This window comes from Phoca vitulina, unplaced genomic scaffold (assembly GCF_004348235.1).
Source record: "Phoca vitulina isolate PV1807 unplaced genomic scaffold, GSC_HSeal_1.0 scaffold30, whole genome shotgun sequence".
In the NCBI taxonomy this organism is placed as follows: domain Eukaryota; kingdom Metazoa; phylum Chordata; class Mammalia; order Carnivora; family Phocidae; genus Phoca; species Phoca vitulina.
Window position 1 is genome coordinate 18,750,775 of NW_022589733.1, and position 19,004 is coordinate 18,769,778.

Genomic DNA, 19,004 nt, shown 5'->3' on the forward strand with positions numbered 1-19,004 from the left:
TTTCTTTCTTTCTTTCTTTCTTTCTTTCTTTCTTTCTTTCTTTCTTTTTTTTAAAAAGATTTTATTTATTTATTTGACAGAGACACAGCGAGAAAGGGAACACAAGCAGGGGGGAGTGGAAGAGGAAGAAGCAGAATTCCCGCCGAGCAGGGAGCCCCATGCGGGGGTTGATCCCAGAACTCTGGGATCATGACCTGGGCCAAAGGCAGACGCTTAACGACTGAGCCACCCAGGCGCCCGGGACACAGTTTTCTAAAGCACATTATGGATTCTGATAGTTGTACTCTTTTTTTTTTTTTTTTTTTTTTTTTAATTAGCACAGGAGATGTTCACAGTTGATTCTAGCAAAGCTTTTTAACCTATAGGTTGCAGCCCACCAATTATGAAATCAGTTTAGTGGATCATGATCAATTTATTTTTTAAAGGTTTTATTTATTTATTTGAGAGAGAGACAGAGCTGGCCACAGACATAGCGAGAGAGAACATCAAGCAGGGTGGAGGGAGAGGGAGAAGCAGGCTCCCAGATGAGCAGGGAGCCCGACACAGGGCTTGATCCCAGGACTCTGGGATCATGACCTGAGCCAAAGGCAGACTTAACTGACTGAGCCACCCAGGCACCCCAGATCATGATCAGTTTTAAGAAAATGAAATAGAGTAGAATATATCAGAGGGCCTTGCTGACAGGAAGGCTAAATACTGTTTAGTGAAAGCTTATGTTTATGTGTGTGTATTGTGTCTTGATGTAAAGTATATTTCTTACTGAGGTTGCCACAAAGTTTGAGAGCCGCTAGATGAGAGGATGGATACACTGAGATTTTAGAAGTCGAGTTTCACTGAAGGATAAATTGACTACTTTGAACCAGACCACTGACTGCCTCAGTCTTTTCTTTTCTCTCTTTTTTTTAAAGATTTTATTTATTTGACAGAGAGACACAGTGAGAGAGGGAACACAAGCAGGGGGAGTGGGAGAGGGAGAACAGGCCTCCCGCGGAGCAGGGAGCCCGATGCGGGGCTCGATCCCAGGACCCTGGGATCATGACCTGAGCCGAAGGCAGATGCTTAACGACTGAGCCACCCAGGCGCCCCTGCCTCAGTCTTTTCAGAAAAGATTTTCCCCGTCGTCATTTGTAAGAATTCAGTGTTCGGGGCGTTTAGTTAGTCTAGATAACTTCAAGAGAAAGGCCATAATTATGGCCAATTAAGTGCCTTAGGGACGTTTTAGGGATCTATGGAGTAGGCATTCTTTCTAAGGTTGCCTGAAGAAGGATCAGTGTTTAACAGGAAATGAAGGGAAGTGTGGAACACTTGATGTTTTCTGAGGGTAAGAGGCAGGATGCTGGAAGAGCTCAGACTTGCAGAGAGGTGCCTTCAGACTTTGAGGTGTGGTGTTTCTCTGTCAGAAGTAGATCTCTGCGGAAACAGCGCACACAAGACATGAATCTGGCAACATTTATTTGAAGGATGTTTTTTAGATGAATATTCTTTTATTTTTTTAAAGATTTTATTTATTTATTCATGAGAGACACACAGAGAGAGAGAGGCAGAGGGAGAAGCAGGCTCCCAAGGAGCAAGGAGCCCGATGTGGGACTCGATCCCAGGACTCTGGGATCATGACCTGAGCCGAAGGCAGACGCTCAACCATCTGAGCCACCCAGGTGCCCTAGATGAATGTTCTTTTAAATTTTTATTTCTTTAGGGGTGCCTGGGTGGCTGAGTCGGTTAAGCGGCTGCCTTCAGCTCAGGTCATGATCCCAGGGTCCCTGCTCATCAGGGAGTGTGTTTCTCCCTCTCCCTCTGCCCCTCTGCGTGTTTGTGCGCGCGTGCGCACACTCTGTCTAATAAATAACATCTTAAAAAATTTTTTTTTAATTTCTGTAATCTCTATACCCAATGTGGGGCTCTAACTCAAGACCCTGAAATCCAGAGTTGCACACTCTATAAAGACTGAGCCAGACAGTCACCCCTAGATGAAGACTTTTTAAAATTGCTTTTAAAACCAAACATTGAGTCAGAAGTACTGGTTACTAAAAAATGGTAAGGCATAAAGAATGACAGTATCGTGAACCTCTTTAATCCTACCACCCATTTATGGAAGAAACAGTGCTATTTTGAAGTCCCCTCTGTGGCCCTCCTTGATCCCAGGCTTTTCCTTTCCCTCTTAAGGGTAACCACGGTCCTCATTCCCTTCTATGGCTTTTTAGTGTGATCCCTAAAGGATATATGGTTCTTTTTTTTTTTTTTTTTTTTTTTAAAGATTTTATTTATTTATTTGAGAGAGAGAGAATGAGAGAGAGAGCACATGAGAGGGGGGAGAGTCAGAGGGAGGAGCAGACTCCCTGCAGAGCAGGGAGCCCGATGCGGGACTCGATCCCGGGACTCCAGGATCATGACCTGAGCCGAAGGCAGTCGCTTAACCAACTGAGCCACCCAGGCGCCCAAGGATATATGGTTCTTGTTTTGCATAATTATAATTTTATATAAATGTAATCATACTCTATGTATTCTGTGATTTGCTTATTTTTTGGCTCTACATATTTCTGGGATGTTTGCTTATAGCTGTGGTTTATTTGTTTAGAAGAAGGTTTTCCTAGTTTGTTTGAATTGCTCTTTATTATTTTTCCCTTTTTTTTTTTTTTAAAGATTTTATTTCTTTATTTGTCAGAGAGAGAGAACACACAAGCAGGGGGAGAAGCAGAATCCCCGCTGAGCAGGGAGCCCAATGTGGAACTCGATCCCAGCACCCTGAGATCATGACCTGAGCCCAAGGCAGACGTTTAACCCGACTGAGCCACCCAGGCGTCCCTTTATTATTTTTCCTTAAACTAAGTGTGTTTGATATACTGAGGCCGTACTGGCGGCACTCTTTTACCACCACCCCAGTCTCTGTTTCTCCTTTCCTATTAGCCTCCTGTTCCCTCTGCTTTAGTTCTGTTCTCACCTGCCTTTACTTTGAGGCTCATTTGACCTGTGTTGGAATCACTGAGGACTGCTGAAGTTTCCAGATAGCTTTATGAATTTATGTATTATAGTTTTTGATGTTATATGCTGAATATAAAATCAAATAACTTGCTGGAAAGATTAAAATACTGATTAACAAATATTTTAAGTGGCTTTGACACTTTTGTGTATTTCTTGATTTTTTTTTTCCCTTTTCTTTTTGGTCTTTAAAATTTTTTTTCTCTCCATTTTGGGTATTATGATGTGAATAGATTTCAGACGATTAGACCTGTCCACAGGAAGTGAGCTGGCAAGGCTGCTTTTCTGTGCTAAAACCGAGGAGCTGATTGGCACCATGAAAGTCTTCTGCGGACGGGCCAATCCGACCACTGGATCTGTGGAGTGGCTGGAGGAGGATGAGCACTATGATTACCACCAGGAGATCGCAAGGTAACAAGGGTGTGTTCACAATTGGTTGCAGCTGGGTGGGGCATTTGATCTCAAAGCAGGAGCCCTGGAATGCGATCTGAATATGGACTAGGCATTACCCAGTGCTGCTCTTCAGGGCAGATATTGGTCACGAGCAGGTCTGCTTAGCCAGATAGGTTTGTGTGGGAGTGAGGCAGAGTTCTGTGTGGAGAGTCAGATATCACGTAGCAGCCTTATTGGAGTCTTGGAGGGTCTGTCTCATGGAGCAAAGAGGACCCAAGGGTCAGTAGTAGTAGTAGTAGTAGTAGTAGGTAGTAGTAGGTAGTAGTAGGTAGTAGTAAGTAGTAGTAGTAGTTGGTAGTAGTAGTGTTTATGAAATTTAATCATTTACTTGTGCTACCGAAATGGTGATACATTTAACATATGGCTAAATTCTCTTGAATGGAAAAAGTGAAAAAATGTGTTTTTTTTTTCCCTTGGATGGGATCTTTAAACCTGTGTAAGTGAGTTACTGTTCTTTAGCAATCATTAAGTGCATACAGCATGGTAGCACTGTGCTAGGACTGTGAATACCAAAATGAAGATGATAGGGTTCTCATCCTCAAGGGACATGCAGTTTGTGTTTTAAGATTTTATTTATTTGTCAGAGAGAGAGAGACAGCACAAGCAGGGGGAACGGCAGGCAGAGGGAGAGCTCCTTGCTCAGCAGGGAGCCTGATGGGGGACTTGATCCCAGGACCCTGGGATCATGACCTGAGCCGAAGGCAGATGCTAACCAACTGAGCCACCCAGGCATCCCAGGGATATGCTGTTTTGTCAAGAGACAGACATAGAAAAAATTATGACAGTGAGAGAAAGACCAGTGGATACAGGCACAAGAGTTCATGGAAGCAGCAAGAACAGCTGGGCTGGGGAGTGATATTTGAGTGATTTCCCAAATCTAGAAGGACGTAAATTGCTTTCTGAGCTGCAGGGATTACATGTAACCTTCCAGATGAACTGGTTTAGGGGGTTACAAGCAGTTTGAAGGGGCTGGAATGAGGTACAAAAGCAGGGCTGTGGTGAGAGAGGATACTGAAAAAGGTAGGCAGGGTCATATTGTGAAGGGTGGTGGCAAAATGCAGGAAGAGGAGCATTAGAGTAAGTCTGGGCTCTGCCTTGTCTCAAGTCTGACATTGGTCAAGCTGCTTCACTTCCTGGAGCCTCAGTATGATAATACATGGCTTGATATATGTAATAATGTACATTTCTTCCTATATCTTTCTTTTAAGGTTGTTTGATGAGTGAGTGAAATACAGTGTGTGGTGCAGAATAAGAGATCAAAAACATTACCTTCTTTCTAAAGATATGGGACATTATTTTCTGAGTGATTGAGATGTTAAACAGGGAACAAACAGATTAGGTTGCATTTTGGAACGTTTACTGAGAACAGTGTGGAAAGTGGGTTGGAGGGAGCGGAATCCATTTGGGTGGCTATTGCAACCACACAGGTGAGGCAGTAGAGGTGGGGAGAGGAGGAGACAGCTTCGAGGGAGCTTGAGTTTGGTAACTCATTGGATGCAGTGAAGGAACGAGAGAGAAAATTAAAGAAGCACCCAAGATTTCTGGTTAGAGTGAAGGAGTGGAAGGAGCTGTTGTTCCCGAGGGAGAACACAGGAGAAATGGGTGTTGCTGGGAAGAGGAAGGTGATGGAGATTAGGTATTTGGGTTTGGACATCCAGGTAGAGATGCCAGTGGGCAGATAAACATGGGTCTGGAGCCAATTTGCAGTTGTTAGAATTGAAACTAGAAGAGATTGCAGGCTCTCAGAGAGGGTATGGAATGAGAAAGGTAGAGGGCTGAAGAAGGAATCCTGGAAGAGGGGAGGCAGGAGAACCAGGAGGGAATGGCCAGAAAGTGGGAAAGGGGAGAGCGTTCCAGGAAGAGGGAGTGTCCACCTGGGACAGAAATCCTGGATGTTACCGATGGAGTGGGCTAGTAGTGCTTTGGGAGAGTGATGTGTCTGTGGAGTGGTGGGGAGAGTGGGTGATGAAGCTGAGAAGATGTCTGGGGAGTGGTGGGGAGTGGTGGGGTGATGAAGCTGGGAAGATGGGGACCAGAAATGCCTCTTGAAAGGCAGAGAAAGGCAGAACCAGATTTCAACTACACATTCGTAGGTGGGTTCACATGTAAAAGCCTTGTTGTGCCATTAAAAAAACACAACAACGGGGCACCTGGGTGGCTCAGATGGTAAAGCATCTGCCTTCGGCTCAGGTCGTCGAGCCCCGCATAGGGCTCCCTGCTTGGCGGGGAGCCTGTTTCTCCCTCTCCCTCTACTGTTCTCCCTACTTGTGCTCTCTTGCTCTCTCTGTCAAATAAATAAATAAAATATTTAAAAAAAATAAAAACACCACCACTATTCTTTTAGTACAGTGCTCCTCAAAGTGTAGAGTATGAACTATGTCACGCTTGCCTGGGGCACCAGTTCAAGTGCATATTTCCAGACTCTGCCCAGTTTTCTGGGTCAGGATCTATTTGCATGTATCATAGGAATCTGCATTTAAAATAAGCTTTCCAGGCTGCTTGGTTGGCTCAGTCGGTAGAGCATGTCTGTGACTCTTTTTTTTTAAAATTTTATTTTATTATGTTAATCACCATACAATACATCATTAGTTTTTGATGTGGTGATATATGTGACTCTTGATCTCAGGGTTGTGAGTTCAAGCCTCATGTTGGTTAGGCGTAGAGCCTACTTTAAAAAAAACAAAAACTCTCCCGTGATTCTGATGTTGACCCGAAGCGGGAGGTCCTCTGTTGATTGAGAGTGTCTGAGCTCTTACCTGGAACTCAAAAGGCATTTTTGGGCTGGGACTGCTGAGTTCTGGAGGTTTATCCTGATCCTGCCAGAGATTTTCCAAGTTTGTGAATTGTTGTGACAAAATACGGAAAAGCAGCTCTCCTCCCTTTAACAGCCTGTAGTTTGGTGAACTCTTCGTTCTCCCTGATGAGGTAAGGGAAAGTGCTGGGCATGACACCCCTCACTTACATAGCAGGTGTATACTTTTCCTGATTCCTCTCTGCAGTGTTGCATCTGTGATTATCCCAGGGTCCTGGGATCAAGCCCCTTGTAGGGCTCCCTGCTCAGCAGGAGAGTCTGCCTCTCCCCTTACCCCTGCTCATGTTCTCTCTCACTCAATCTCTCTCTTTCAAATAAATAAATAAAATCTTCAAAAAAAAAAAAAAGTTTGAAAAAGGGTCTGGATTAGAGATGTAAGGTACAGCACGGGGAATATAGTTAATAATATTGTAGTAATGTTACATGGTGACTACATTTACTCTAGTGAACGTTGAGTGTAGAATTGTCAAATCACTATGTTGTACACCTGAAACTGATGTCACATTGGGTATCAGTTATGGTTCAGTAATAAAAAATGAAAAATAAAATGGGCTGGCCTGGATGTTTGTTCCATCTGATTAGGAATGCATTATATATGTGAATGCTCTCATAGGTTGATGGATATCATTATTAGTAGAGGTTTCTGACTTGTCTTTTTGTTTTGTTTGTTTTTTAGATCATCATATGCTGATATGCTGCATGACAAAGACAGAGTAAGTGTAAAAGGAAACCATTAGCTTGCTGTGGGGTTTGAAACCTGGAGTTACAAGGTTAAAATTTCCCTCAAAAAAACACACAAAAACCATTTCCTCCAGAGGCATGATGGCAGAATAATGTAGACGGGCATCATGGCGCAGTGGTCGGGAAATCAGTCAGGAGGCTGGGGCCTACTTCCAGCTCTGCTGTTTACCTGAGTGTGACCTTGGAGAAGACATAAGACCTCTGCAGATCTTGTTCATTAGGATTTAAAAGGAATGGGATCTCTAGCTGATCTCCATTTTCTCTTCTAGATAAAAATTCTCTAATTACACAGGTTTACCTTGTATAGTCCTTTGTAATTTTAAAATCAAATCTCTAGAGGCCACTGCAGACTATTTTGTAGAGCACATTTGGCTTCCATTGCACGGTGACATTTCAGCTTTTTTTTTTTTTTTTCTTTTCTCATTTTTGTTTCATCTGAGTTTTCTTTTCCTGTTTGAATTATGTTATAGTTCTGGTCTTAGGGTGGCAGCAACGCAGGTTTTTCTGGTCTACAAGAAACAGGGCTTGACTAGTCATTCTCATCTGGATGGCTCACAAATGGGGAGGCTTGAAGGAGAAGGATGCAGGGCCACACTTAAGAACTGAGCAGTGCAGGGGCGCCTGAGTGGCTCAGTCGGTTAAGCGGCTGCCTTCAGCTCAGGTCATGATCCCAGGGTCCTGGGATCGAGCCCCGCATCGGGCTCCCTGCTCGGTGGAGAGCCTGCTTCTCCCTCTCCCTCTGTCTGCCGCTCTGCCTACTTGTGCTCTCTATCTCTGTTAAATAAATAAATAAAAATCTTAAAAAAAAAAAAGAACTGAGCAGTGCAGGGCAGGAGAAGGATCAGGGGACATGGTCGTGAGGCTATGTTGATGGTAGGGTCTACTTCATCCAGCCCTGGTTAGCTGCTCAGCCTGCATAATTCTTGGCAACATCATGACAGAACAGTCTCCTTAAGCATCATTAGTTTGTAGGCCACACCAAGGGGGGCTAGGTGCCTCCCTGATTTTCATCAAATACCTGAGTGCCTTTGCTGAGCTGTTGGGGAATTACAGAATGTGGAACAAACATTGTTCCTGGTTTTGACTAATTTTCTCTAGCTTGATGGTCTTGGCTTCTTAGTGGATTCTTGGTTTTCACTAAAATCAGCCTCTCTGATTTTAGTGTCATCTGCAAAGTGGATCCTTTTTGCCTCAGCTTCCAGGGTATTTGACAAATGGCATCGCCATCCTTTCAGTCAGGCAGGCCAGAAAGATGGCACCCTTTTCCTCATCTGAGCCTGCAATCTTTCGTCAAATCCTGTGCATCTTTCAGCCCCACTGCCTGCTCAGACCTAGTGTTGGCTTCTCTTTTTCTTTCTCTATCTAGCAGCCCAAGGGGTCTTTCTGAAATGCCAGTCTCTGTTATTCCTCTGCTTGAAACCCTGAGAATCCTCTTTAGCACCCTCCTTGGTGGCCTCTCATTGCTGTCAAGGTAAAATCCAAACTCCTTGGAGGAATGTTCCTGACTCTTTATTATTTACCCCTTTACCCCCCCCCCCCCCCCGCCCACTTCTCCCTGTCAGGAAATGGAATCAGAATTTGCCAGGTAATGGCAGAGCCAAGGTAAACTAATTTCTCTGTACTTTTGCATGGTGCCTTACATTCTGTTATTTTAGAACACTTCCATTATCCCGTAAAATTAATCTCATGCCTATTTGCAATCACTCTTGGTGCCCACTCTCAGCCCTCGGCAACCACTGATAGGCTTTCTGTCATTGCAGTTTTGCCTTTCCTAGAAATTTCATATAAATGAAACGATATAAGAGATAGTCTTATGTGTCTGTTTTCTTTCATCATGTTTTTGAGGTTCATTCATGTTGAGTATATATTAATATTCAGTCCTTTTTATTGCTAAGTGATACTCCATTATATAGATTTACCATATTTTGTTTATCCATTTACCAGTTGATGGACATTTGGATTATTTTCAGTTTTGGCTATCGTAGTAGTCCTATTTGTAAACATTCACATGCAAGTGATGTGTGGACACATTTTCGTTTCTTTGGGGTATATATGTATATGTGGAATTGCATATGTTAAATCCGTATGTTAAATGTACATTTAACCCTGGCTTTAATTTCCATTTTTTCTAATGACTAATGATGTCAAATATCTTTTCATGTGGTTACTTGCCATCAGAATATCTTTGCTGGGGGCGCCTGGGTGGCTCAGTCGTTAAGCATCTGCCTTCGGCTCGGGTCATGATCCCAGGGTCCTGGGATTGAGCCCTGCATCGGGCTCTCTGCTCAGCGGGAAGCCTGCTTCTCCCTCTCTCACTCCCCCTCCTTGTGTTCCAGCTCTCACTGTGTCTCTCTCTGTCAACTAACTAAATAAAAATCTTAAAAAAAAAAAATTAGAATATCTTTGGTGTAGTCTAGGGTTATGAACACAGATATGATTCTTTTATTTTTTTAAAGATTTTATTTATTTGAGAGAGAGAGAGAGCACGTGCACACGAGCGCACAAGCAGGGGGAAGGGCAGAGGGAGAGGGAGAAGCAGGCTCCCCACTGAGAACCCGATACAGGGCTCTATCCCAGGACCCCGGGATCATGACCTGAGCTGAAGGCAGACGCTTGCTTAACTGACTGAGCCACCCAGGCACCCCCATAGGTATGATTCTTCATAGACAGTGCCCAATTGCTTTTTAAGAGGGCTTCGGTTTCACTGTAGTAGCTTTCAAAATTGGGTAATTAAAAAGTCATAGCTAATTTAATGGGTATCATTAATTGGAGGATATGCCGACCCTGGTTTACTGTTGAGGTTGGAGCTAACGAGGGTTCTCAGGGGATCGGCTCATGGCTGTACTGAAACTCCCAGGCCAATTCCCAGTTCTCCTCTCCTTCTGTTATCCTACAGCCACACAAAGAAAACCATACCCCCCTGCTTTGCGGGGATGTAATGTGTTTGGAAGGCAGCTGTGCTCCCCACTTTACCATCAACTTGATATAATATATTTGTTGTTCAGTTTCCTAGTTTGACAAATCCTGGCAATTGCCATACTGATTTTCTTAAAATTTTTTTTATTGTGGTAAAAAGCACAGAACATAAAATACCATACTGATTTTATCCAAGACATAAATGCACTTCCTTTAAGAGTCAAATAGTTCTGTAAGGCTTATTGTGAAAAATAGCAGTCCCCTGGTGTGTATTTCCCCCAGACAAAACCTTTTAATACTTAACCTCAGAGGCAGCCTCATTGTTTCTTTTTGAGCTGTTTGTTTTATTTTTGCTTCCATATATAAGTAGCTATTCTCTTGACTTCCCTGTTGAGAGCTGAGAATTGGGTTTTCTTTCATCTCCTCCTTCCAGCTCATTCCCCTCTCCTCCCAATGCAGTTTATAATTTTTGCTGAATCAATATTCAGTGTTTCAGGCAAGTCAAACTCTATGTACCGCTGTTTAGTATCTCTTTCTGAAAGGTGGTTATGAGGTAAGCACTTACATAAATCTGTGTTTGTAAAAATCATGTGTTTACTTTATTAGAACTGTGGAAACACTATTCATAGGTGAGCTGTATGGTATACTCCAGTCACTTTGCCTTTCTTGCATAACTCTTTCCTAATAATGGTCTTCTTTTCGCTTTGTTTTCTATGTATACATCATTCTTCTATGCCCAAACTTTCCCCCAGTAGTCTAAATTTCCTTTCAGAAGGAAAGGTCAAGGGCGCCTGGGTGGCTCAGATGGTTAAGCGTCTGCCTTCGGCTCAGGTCATGATCCCAGGGTCCTGGGATCGAGCCCCGCATCGGGCTCTCTGCTCCTTGGGAGCCTGCTTCTCCCTCTGCCTCTCTCTCTCTCTGTCTCTCATGAATAAATAAATAAAATCTTTAAAAAAAAAAAAAAAAAAGAAGGAAAGGTCAAAACAGTCGGCTATTTTTTTTTTTTTAAGATTTTATTTATTTATTTGACATGGGGGGGCGGGGCACAAGCAGGCAGAGCAGCAGCAGAGGGAGAGGGAGAAGCAGACCCCCCTAATGAGCAGGGAGCCCAATGTGGGGCTCAATCCCAGACCCTGGCATCATGACCTGAGCTGAAGGCAGACGCTTAACCGACTGAGCCACCCAGGCGCCCCAACAATCGGCTATTCTTTCAGTTTTGTCTTCTTGGAGATTATCTCTGGGATCATTTTGACCTGCTTTAGTCCAGACTGGGTGCTCTACAGACTTGCTGTGTATCTGTCATCCTGGGTTTCTTGTTTATTGTCCTGCAGATTTCCTTCATTTCTCTTTAGATTGAGTCCTGTTTCCTGGCTCCCGGGTGTTCCTCTGTGGTTCACTCTCTCTTTTTGGTAAAGCACATTCTTCCTCAGTTTCTTATGAGAGGGTGCATGGGAGGTGAGTGTTTTGAAACTTTGCTAATCCTAAAACTTCTTTATTCTGTCCTTACACTTAAGACTTAGGCTGAATATGGATTCTAGTTTGGAAATCACTTCCCATCAGAATTTTGACATTATCCATTTTCTTTTCTTTTTTAATTTAAAAATTTTTTTTGGGCTCGAACTCAGAACTCGGAGATCAAGGGTCGCCTGCTCCACCAACAAAGCCAGCCAGACACCCCTATCCATTTTCTTTCAGAGTTCAGTGCTGCTATTTTGAGATCTGGTACCATTCTTGTTCTTTAAAATACTTGTGACAGACATACAGAAGAATAAAACATGTGTGCACAGTTTAAAAAAGAATAATAAAATAAATGCTCATACACTTACCACTCAGCTTAAGAAATAGAACATTACCATTACTCAGAATTCCCGTGTGTTCCTAGATTGTATTCCTTTCCCTCCCCTCAGAAGTTTCCACTGTCTTGAATTTTCTATCAGTCACTCTCTTGCTTTTCTTTGTAGTTTCACCACCTACTCTGTATTAAAAAGTAAATTCTTAGTTTTTCCTGTTTCTGAACTTCATATAATGGAGTCATACTGTGTTTATACTTTATGACTTGCCTCTTTGCTCACCATTATTTTTGCAATTCATCCATTTTGCATGTAGCTGTAGTTCATTCACTACTGGATACACTTATCCGTTGTATAAGTGTATCATTACTTACCTATTCTGTTGGTAGACTTTGGGGTTGTTTCTAGCTTCTTGCTGTTGTAAGTGGTGCTGCTAGAACATTCCATGACCTGTACTCTGGTGCATATGCACACTTTTCTCTAGGTTGTGTATACCTAGGACTGGAGTTGCTGCCTGTTGAGTTTGTTCAGCTTTAGTAGGTAATGTCAGAGTCTCTCCCAAAGCGGTCATGCCTCTCTACATTCTCTTACTCGTGAGTGATCGTTCTTGTTGTTTCACATCCTTGCTAATATTTGGTATTAACCAGTTTTTACATTCTTGTCAATCTGGTAGGTATGAACTAGTCTGTCAGTGTAGTTTTAATTTGCATTCCTCTGGTTACTACTAAGTATGAGTTCTTTTTGTTTGTTCATTGGCTTTTCATGTTTTTTTGTGACTTGGTAATTTACAGGAGTTCTTTATATATTTTGGGGCTAATCACCTGTCAGTTACATGTATTGTAGGTGTCTTTGTGGGTTGTTTTTTCATCTGATAAATGCAAGTTCTTAATGTCAAATTTATTTTATATGTCCTTTATTGGCTGGTACTTTTTGTCTCTTGTTTAAGAAATCCTTCCCTTTGCCAAGGTTTTAAAGGCTATTGCCGATATATAAAATTTCAGTTGATTTTTATTTATCGATTTGAAATTCTGTAATCTTCCTAAGTTTACTTAGTTGTAGTAATTATCTGTAGGTATTTTGGGTTTTTACAGACATTCACGTGTGAATAATAACAATGTTCTTTCTAGACCTTATTTCATTTTTTCTTGCTCTAGTATGTTGGATAGAATTCCCAGGATAAAGTCCGCTTCATCTGATTTTTAAAAAATTTATTTGCTAAAAGTTGTTCATAATCTTCAATCTCTCTAATATTTGCAGCATATATACCGATGCTCCAGCTCGCCACTCCCTGCCTTATTCCCAGTTTTTGGTTACTTCTCCTCCCCCCACTTTTTTTTGGACTTATCAGAGGTTCATCAATTTCAGTAGATTTTTGAAATAACTTTTATTAAAAAATCCTATAAAATCTCTATATTCCCTAGTTCATTAATCTTTGTGTTTTATTATTTTTATTCATCTGCTGATTTGGCAGTTACATTGCAGTCCTCTTTCTAATTTTTTCAGGTGGATGCTTACCTTATCGTTTGTCTTTTCTAGTATGTTTCTCTCCAAATAGTGCTTTTAGGTACCCCCTGAGTTTTGATATGTAATTTTTAAAAATTCAGTTCTAGATATTTTCTAATTCTCTTTTGATTTAGCTTTTTTACCTGTGATTTTAGAATTTCTCAATGTTCAAAAGTCTCTTTAGTTATATTTTTGTTACTGAGATTCCTAACCTGATTGCACTCAAGTCAGAGAATATTGTCCTTTTGATACCAATCTTCTGTTTGTTGTGTACTGTTGCATAACAAATTATCCCAAAATTTAATGGCTGAAGAGTGTTATCATCTCACCATTTCTGTGGGTTTGAAATCTGGGCTCAGCTTCACTGCGCCCCCTGGCTCTGGATTCCTGGCAGGCTGTGATCAAGGTGTCAGCTGGTCATGCAGTCATCTTAAGGCTCAATTGGGAGGAATCCACTTCTAGGTGTTTGGCTTCTTAATGTTTCTTGCTAACTTGCCAGCTCATTAGTCATTTAAAAAGATTTGCAAGTATTTCCCCCATCATTATTAGTTCTTTTCAACAGAAGGGTCAGGGTACCTCTTGAGCCAAACTGTTACAGTTAGCACATGTATCTGTTTAAGCTACCAAATACCTGAACTAAAAACAAAGAAATGATTTCCTGGGGAGGGGATTATTTTGTAGACCAGGAACCTGTGTGAATTAGAGTCCAGTCAGGAAACCCAAAGCCAGGTTAGTCTTTCAACAGAGGGACTTGGTAACACAGATGTGGGAGGCCTGGGAAGCAAATGGGAGCACCGAGGTTCCCTAGTGGCAGCAATTGCGGGAAGCAGCTCCGTTGTCTGGGGCTGCGGAAACACAGAGAAGAGTGGGATTCTTGAGCCCGGAAGCGCGGGAGAGGCCCTGTGGAACTGGGGGGACAGCTGCTGGCGTGCTGCTGCCGTTTGAGGGGCGCGAGGCGGCTGGTGGTGAGAGGACGGCGAGGAGCTGCCTTTGGAGCCGGCCGCCGCTCCTGGGAGGACACTGATGAAAGCAGCAGCCGTTTGGGAAGGAACAAATTTTCTCTGCCCTGCCAGTTGCCCTCTAGTTTCCCTCTTGTCCATACCAAATAGCTGGAAAAGGAGAATGTGGTTGGCAGAGCCCCAGCCCCTCGAAGCAGAGTACAGAGGAGGAGTGGGTGTGGAGGGGAGGGACAGTCGCCAAATAAAGGGCAAGAGGCTGACCCAGTGCTCTTGGAGTCTCACAAGGCCTGCCTGACCCAGCTACCCAGGGCTGTTCCTTGAGGCCAGAAAGCCATGGCATCATGACTTACACTGTTGCTGCCAGCCATGAGTCCCACACTTCACGAAGTACCTTTCCGTTTATTTCCAGTAACTGGTATGAAGTGACAACTGTTTTCTCCTTTTCTCTTAGAATATAAAATATTACCAAGGTATCCGGGCTGCTGTGAGCAGGGTGAAGGCCAGAGGACAGAAGGCCTTGGTTCTTGACATTGGCACTGGCACGGGACTCTTGTCAATGATGGCGGTCACGGCAGGGGCTGACTTCTGCTATGCCATTGAGGTGAGCCACGCTTTTCAGGTGTGTGTCCTGTGTCTTATGTGGGGAGTCCCTCATGCACCGTGCCTATCCTTTGTTCACACACGTTCATGGAGTGTTCACTCTGTGCCAAGCACAGGGCCGGGTTCTAAGGATATGGAGATGAATCAGACATAATTCCTTCCTCCAGGGGCTCATTTTCTCCTCGGAAAACAGCAGTTCTCAGCCTTGGCTGCATGTCAGAATCACTAAATAGCTTCAAAAAATACTGATGCCTAACTGCCCTCTTCCCCCCCAGTTTTAATTTAATTATTCTGGGATGGGGCCTAGGCCTTGGGAGTTTTGACTCTGCACCAAGGTTGAGATCTGCTAGCGTAAATGTCCCCACAGAGCCAGCTATCTTACTATGTTTGTCAAGAATTGGGTGTTTAGGGACGCCTGGGTGGGCTCAGTCAGTTAAGTGTATGCCTTTGGCTTGGGTCATGATCTCAGGGTCCTGGGATCAAGCCCCGCATCGGGCTCCCTGCCCAGCAGGGAGTTTGCTTCTCCCTCTCTCTCCCTCTGCCTGCTGCTCCCCCCTGCTTGTGTGCTCGCTCTCTCTCAAATAAATAAATAAAATCTTTAAAAAAAAGAATTGGGTGTTTAATATATGATTAAACATATAGTTTTTCTGGTAATGTCAGTAATGCATTCCATTATAGAAAGTATGGTAAATGTAAAATAAAAATAGTGTGTTAACTCATAGTTAACCATTGTTAAAATTTTGGTGTATATTCTTCCCAGCTTTTGGGAAGGGGTGGCATGTATTTAAACATTTTTTCCTATGAAATTTGGTTTGTGTTGTGATTGAGTTGCAAATAACAAAGTCTCAAAATAACAGTGGCTTAAACAAGAGAGAAGGGGCGCCTGGGTGGCTCAGTTGGTTAAGCATCTGCCTTCAGCTCAGGTCATGATCCCAGGGTCCTGGGATCGAGCCCTATGTTGGCCTCTCTGCTCAGTGGGAGCCTGCTTCTCCCTCTGCCTCTGCTCACCCTGCTTGTACTTTCTCTCTCTCTCTCTGTCAAATAAATAAAATCTAAAAAAAACCCCCAAAAAACAAGAGAAGTGTTTTGTTTTCTCACACAAAGTCTGAAGGTAGCACGTTGGGGTATTCTACTGAGGCTCTTTCCAGCTCCCCACCCACCATCCCCTCAGTATGGCTCTCATGCTCCCGATCTAGAAAGGTGGGCATTTTAGGCTGAGGGAATACCATTTTGCATCTTTCAGAGTCATGGCAAACGGCGTCATGGTAGAAATCCAGAAAGGTGGATTGTAGCCAGACTATGGAGGACCTAAGTGCTACAATAAAGACTTGAAACTCCCATATCCTGAGTTAGTTCTTAACCTGAAGTAAGAATAGTGGGCTTCAGGTTTCATGGAAGTCCTGAGAGTGGAGTGTGTGTGTGTGTGTGTGACTCTGCACTTGTCCGAGGACTTAGTAAAAACATTAAGAGTCACTTCTTGGCCTTTTTGAGTGTCATCAAGATTTTTAATCAAATACAAAGAAATCTGTTTTAGGATGGTTGCCTTAGTTAGCCTTCAGTAGATTTTATTATCTTTACTTTATAAATGAAGAAACTAAGACCCAGAGAGGTTAAAGACTTAACCTCACAGTTAATAAATAGGAGGGCTAGACCTGGAGACTTGGTCTTTTGATTCCTACTTATGGTGCTCACTCTATAGTCGTAGCTTTGATGGGAGAGTGTGTGAGATTTCTAGCGTGGGTATCTGGGGAGCAGTGATGCCATTGACTGGTAAGAGGAGCTTGGAGGAAGGGACTTGGTTTGTGGGAAAGATAATGCATTTCCTGTTGGATGTGCTAAGTAGGAGAGAGGCAAGTCTCAGGGCAGGAGCCAGTGTATGTGTCAGCTGCTAATTAAAGATACAGGGTGAGAACATGTTTTTTGACAGAATTGGTAGGACTGTGCTCTTGGGTTTTTCCAGATAGTCCCATGTCAGTTACCTGGATTTCTAATTTCTCTCTTGCTGCTCTGATCTGTAACTCTCACATCTCTTCTGTTGGCTCTTGACATCTTATGGTGGCCTCCCAGCTCTTACTGTAGTGACCACTTTTGAGCCTGTGGTCATTCTGTCTGGACTGCCCTGTGGTTTTCAGCTCTGCCTGAGCTGCACGCCAACAGGAAAGACAGGTCCGGAACAGTGAGTGAGAACCTGCTGGTCCCTAGAGCTGGACGTCTGACCCTTTAGAGAGTGGCATGTACAAGTGCATTTGCAACTCATTTGCTAAAGATGTGAGAGGTGAAGCTGACAGTGTAGGAGATGGTCCAGGGAGAGAGAGTAGAATGAGAAGAGCAGACCAGGGAACCCGTGCCTGTGAGGGAAGAAGAGTGGCCGGTAATATCAAGTTCACATAGACAGAAGAGACCCTAGAGGGCAGAGGTGGAAGCCAAGAGGGGGCAGATTGCATGGGAATCATGGGAAAGAAGGAGTGGTCAGCAAGTGCGGATGTTACAGAGCAGCATTGCCTGGTAGAACTTTCTGTGATGCTGAATATCTTCTATAGCTGTGCTGACCAATATAGTGGTCCCTGGCCACATGTGGCTGCTAAGCACTTGCGGTGTGACTTGTATGACTGGGGAACTGAATTTTTAAATTTCATGCAGTTTTAATCAACTTATATTTAAATGCCTGTGGTCCCTGTATTAGCACAGGTATAGAAGTTGAGCAGGATGAGGACTGAGAGAAGGCTGTTGGGTTGGTAGCTAAGAGGTGACCTCCTTTAGGTGGTATTTTCGGGGGAGTAGGGTTGAGGAGTGGATGGAATACAAGAAATCATAGAAATGACTATAAACTTCTCTTTTAATACATTTGAAAAGTGGGGAATATTTTGGGAAGGTGTATTAGTTGCAGTGATTTCTGTGGCAAAGTCTTTGAAAATGAAGCATGGTCCTGCTTTCCTTACTTTTCTTCTCTTTTTTAAGAGCCAGACGAACTTTCCCAGGAATCTGTAGCAAACCTCTCCTTGGGTATCATTGGCCAGAATAAGGTTAAATCCTATTTAACCTAACCTCATTGACCTGGCCTGAGAGATTTGGTTACCGTAGACAAGACAGGCCACTGCTTGGAAGAAAGTCAGTCCCCCAAACAATGGAGGGGCAGGAGAGTACAAAGAATGATGTTGGGAAGTCAACTTCAGGGGCCATTCCAGAAAGAAGTGTTCTGGGTGAGGTCTTGAGTTCTTGGTGGCGGAGGAGGAGACTGTGAACATCAGAGCCTGAAGGGTCAGCAGAGATGAGTGATAACATCAAGAGGCAGGAGGGCTGAGGGGTGACATGAACTTGTGATACTTTGGGGTGGAGGCAAAGTGATGAGTGAGAACTGAGGGCATGAGGCCCTCAAACTACATCTAAAAACATCAAGCCAGATTCTAGAAATAATTTGAAACAGACTGTAAAGATTTCTTTTCCTAGCTAAGCACATATGTATTCTTTATGGAAGAATATAGCATTTCCCCCTTGATTATAATAAAAGAAATATGTGTTCATGGTAGAAAAAATGGAAATCTTGTTGTGACCAGTTACTTTATCATTTTCTATTTCCACCTCTGTGGGTGGGTGTGGCCACATGCACATCTGTATGTTTTATGCACTCTTGTGATTGGAGCTTTGCAGTCTAAATTGGGCAGGCTAGAAAGTGAGAGTTGGAGGTGGCTTGTGTTTAGGGACATGTGAAGGGTTCAGGAAGACTCCTGGAGAAGAGGGGATATGTGCTGCCCTGGAAATTGGGTTTGCTTTGGCAGGTGGGGAGTAGGGCAGAGAAGGCTCAGGCTTGCCTAGTGCACAATGAGATCGTGGCTGGAGCATCAGTCATGGGTGGGGGAAGTAAGGTGGTTCGTGTTGTGGAGGGCCTCAAATACCATAAAATACAGGCTGTATTCTGCCATCAGCAGGGATTTGGGACAGTTTTGAACTGATGCTTATTCACACTTAAGGAGTAATACAGTAACAGTCTCGCTTTCCTCTGGAGAGGACAGCACGTGTCCTGCCCCAGGCCCCAGGTCCTGGTTTTGTGAGGCAAGCACCCCTACTGCCTCCCCCTAGTTCAGCACTGACACCTGCCGTCCTTGCTAGATAGTGCAACCTCCTGGGGAAGCCCTGCCTCCCTAGTGTGCCTGGCTCAGAAGGTTTAACTCATGCAAGTTAAACCCAGCGCAGTGTCTTCCCTTCGTATTCATTTTCATGACACTCGTTTGGAGAATAATGTATTTACGTTCCAAA

At 43.5% G+C, this 19,004-nt stretch overlaps 1 protein-coding gene across 4 annotated transcripts in view; it reads left to right on the plus strand.

Moving 5' to 3' along the window:
• The window catches only part of PRMT7 (protein arginine methyltransferase 7), a 58,505-nt gene that overhangs the window by 15,998 nt on the left and 23,503 nt on the right, over positions 1-19,004 (plus strand). For all 4 annotated transcript variants that reach the window (XM_032424184.1, XM_032424185.1, XM_032424186.1 and 1 more), the window contains exons 2-4: positions 3,210-3,387; positions 6,918-6,954; positions 14,602-14,751. In XM_032424184.1, coding sequence (XP_032280075.1) covers positions 3,293-3,387; positions 6,918-6,954; positions 14,602-14,751 — 282 coding nt within the window. In that variant the 5' untranslated portion in view covers positions 3,210-3,292. The remainder of the gene's footprint in view (positions 1-3,209; positions 3,388-6,917; positions 6,955-14,601; positions 14,752-19,004) is intronic.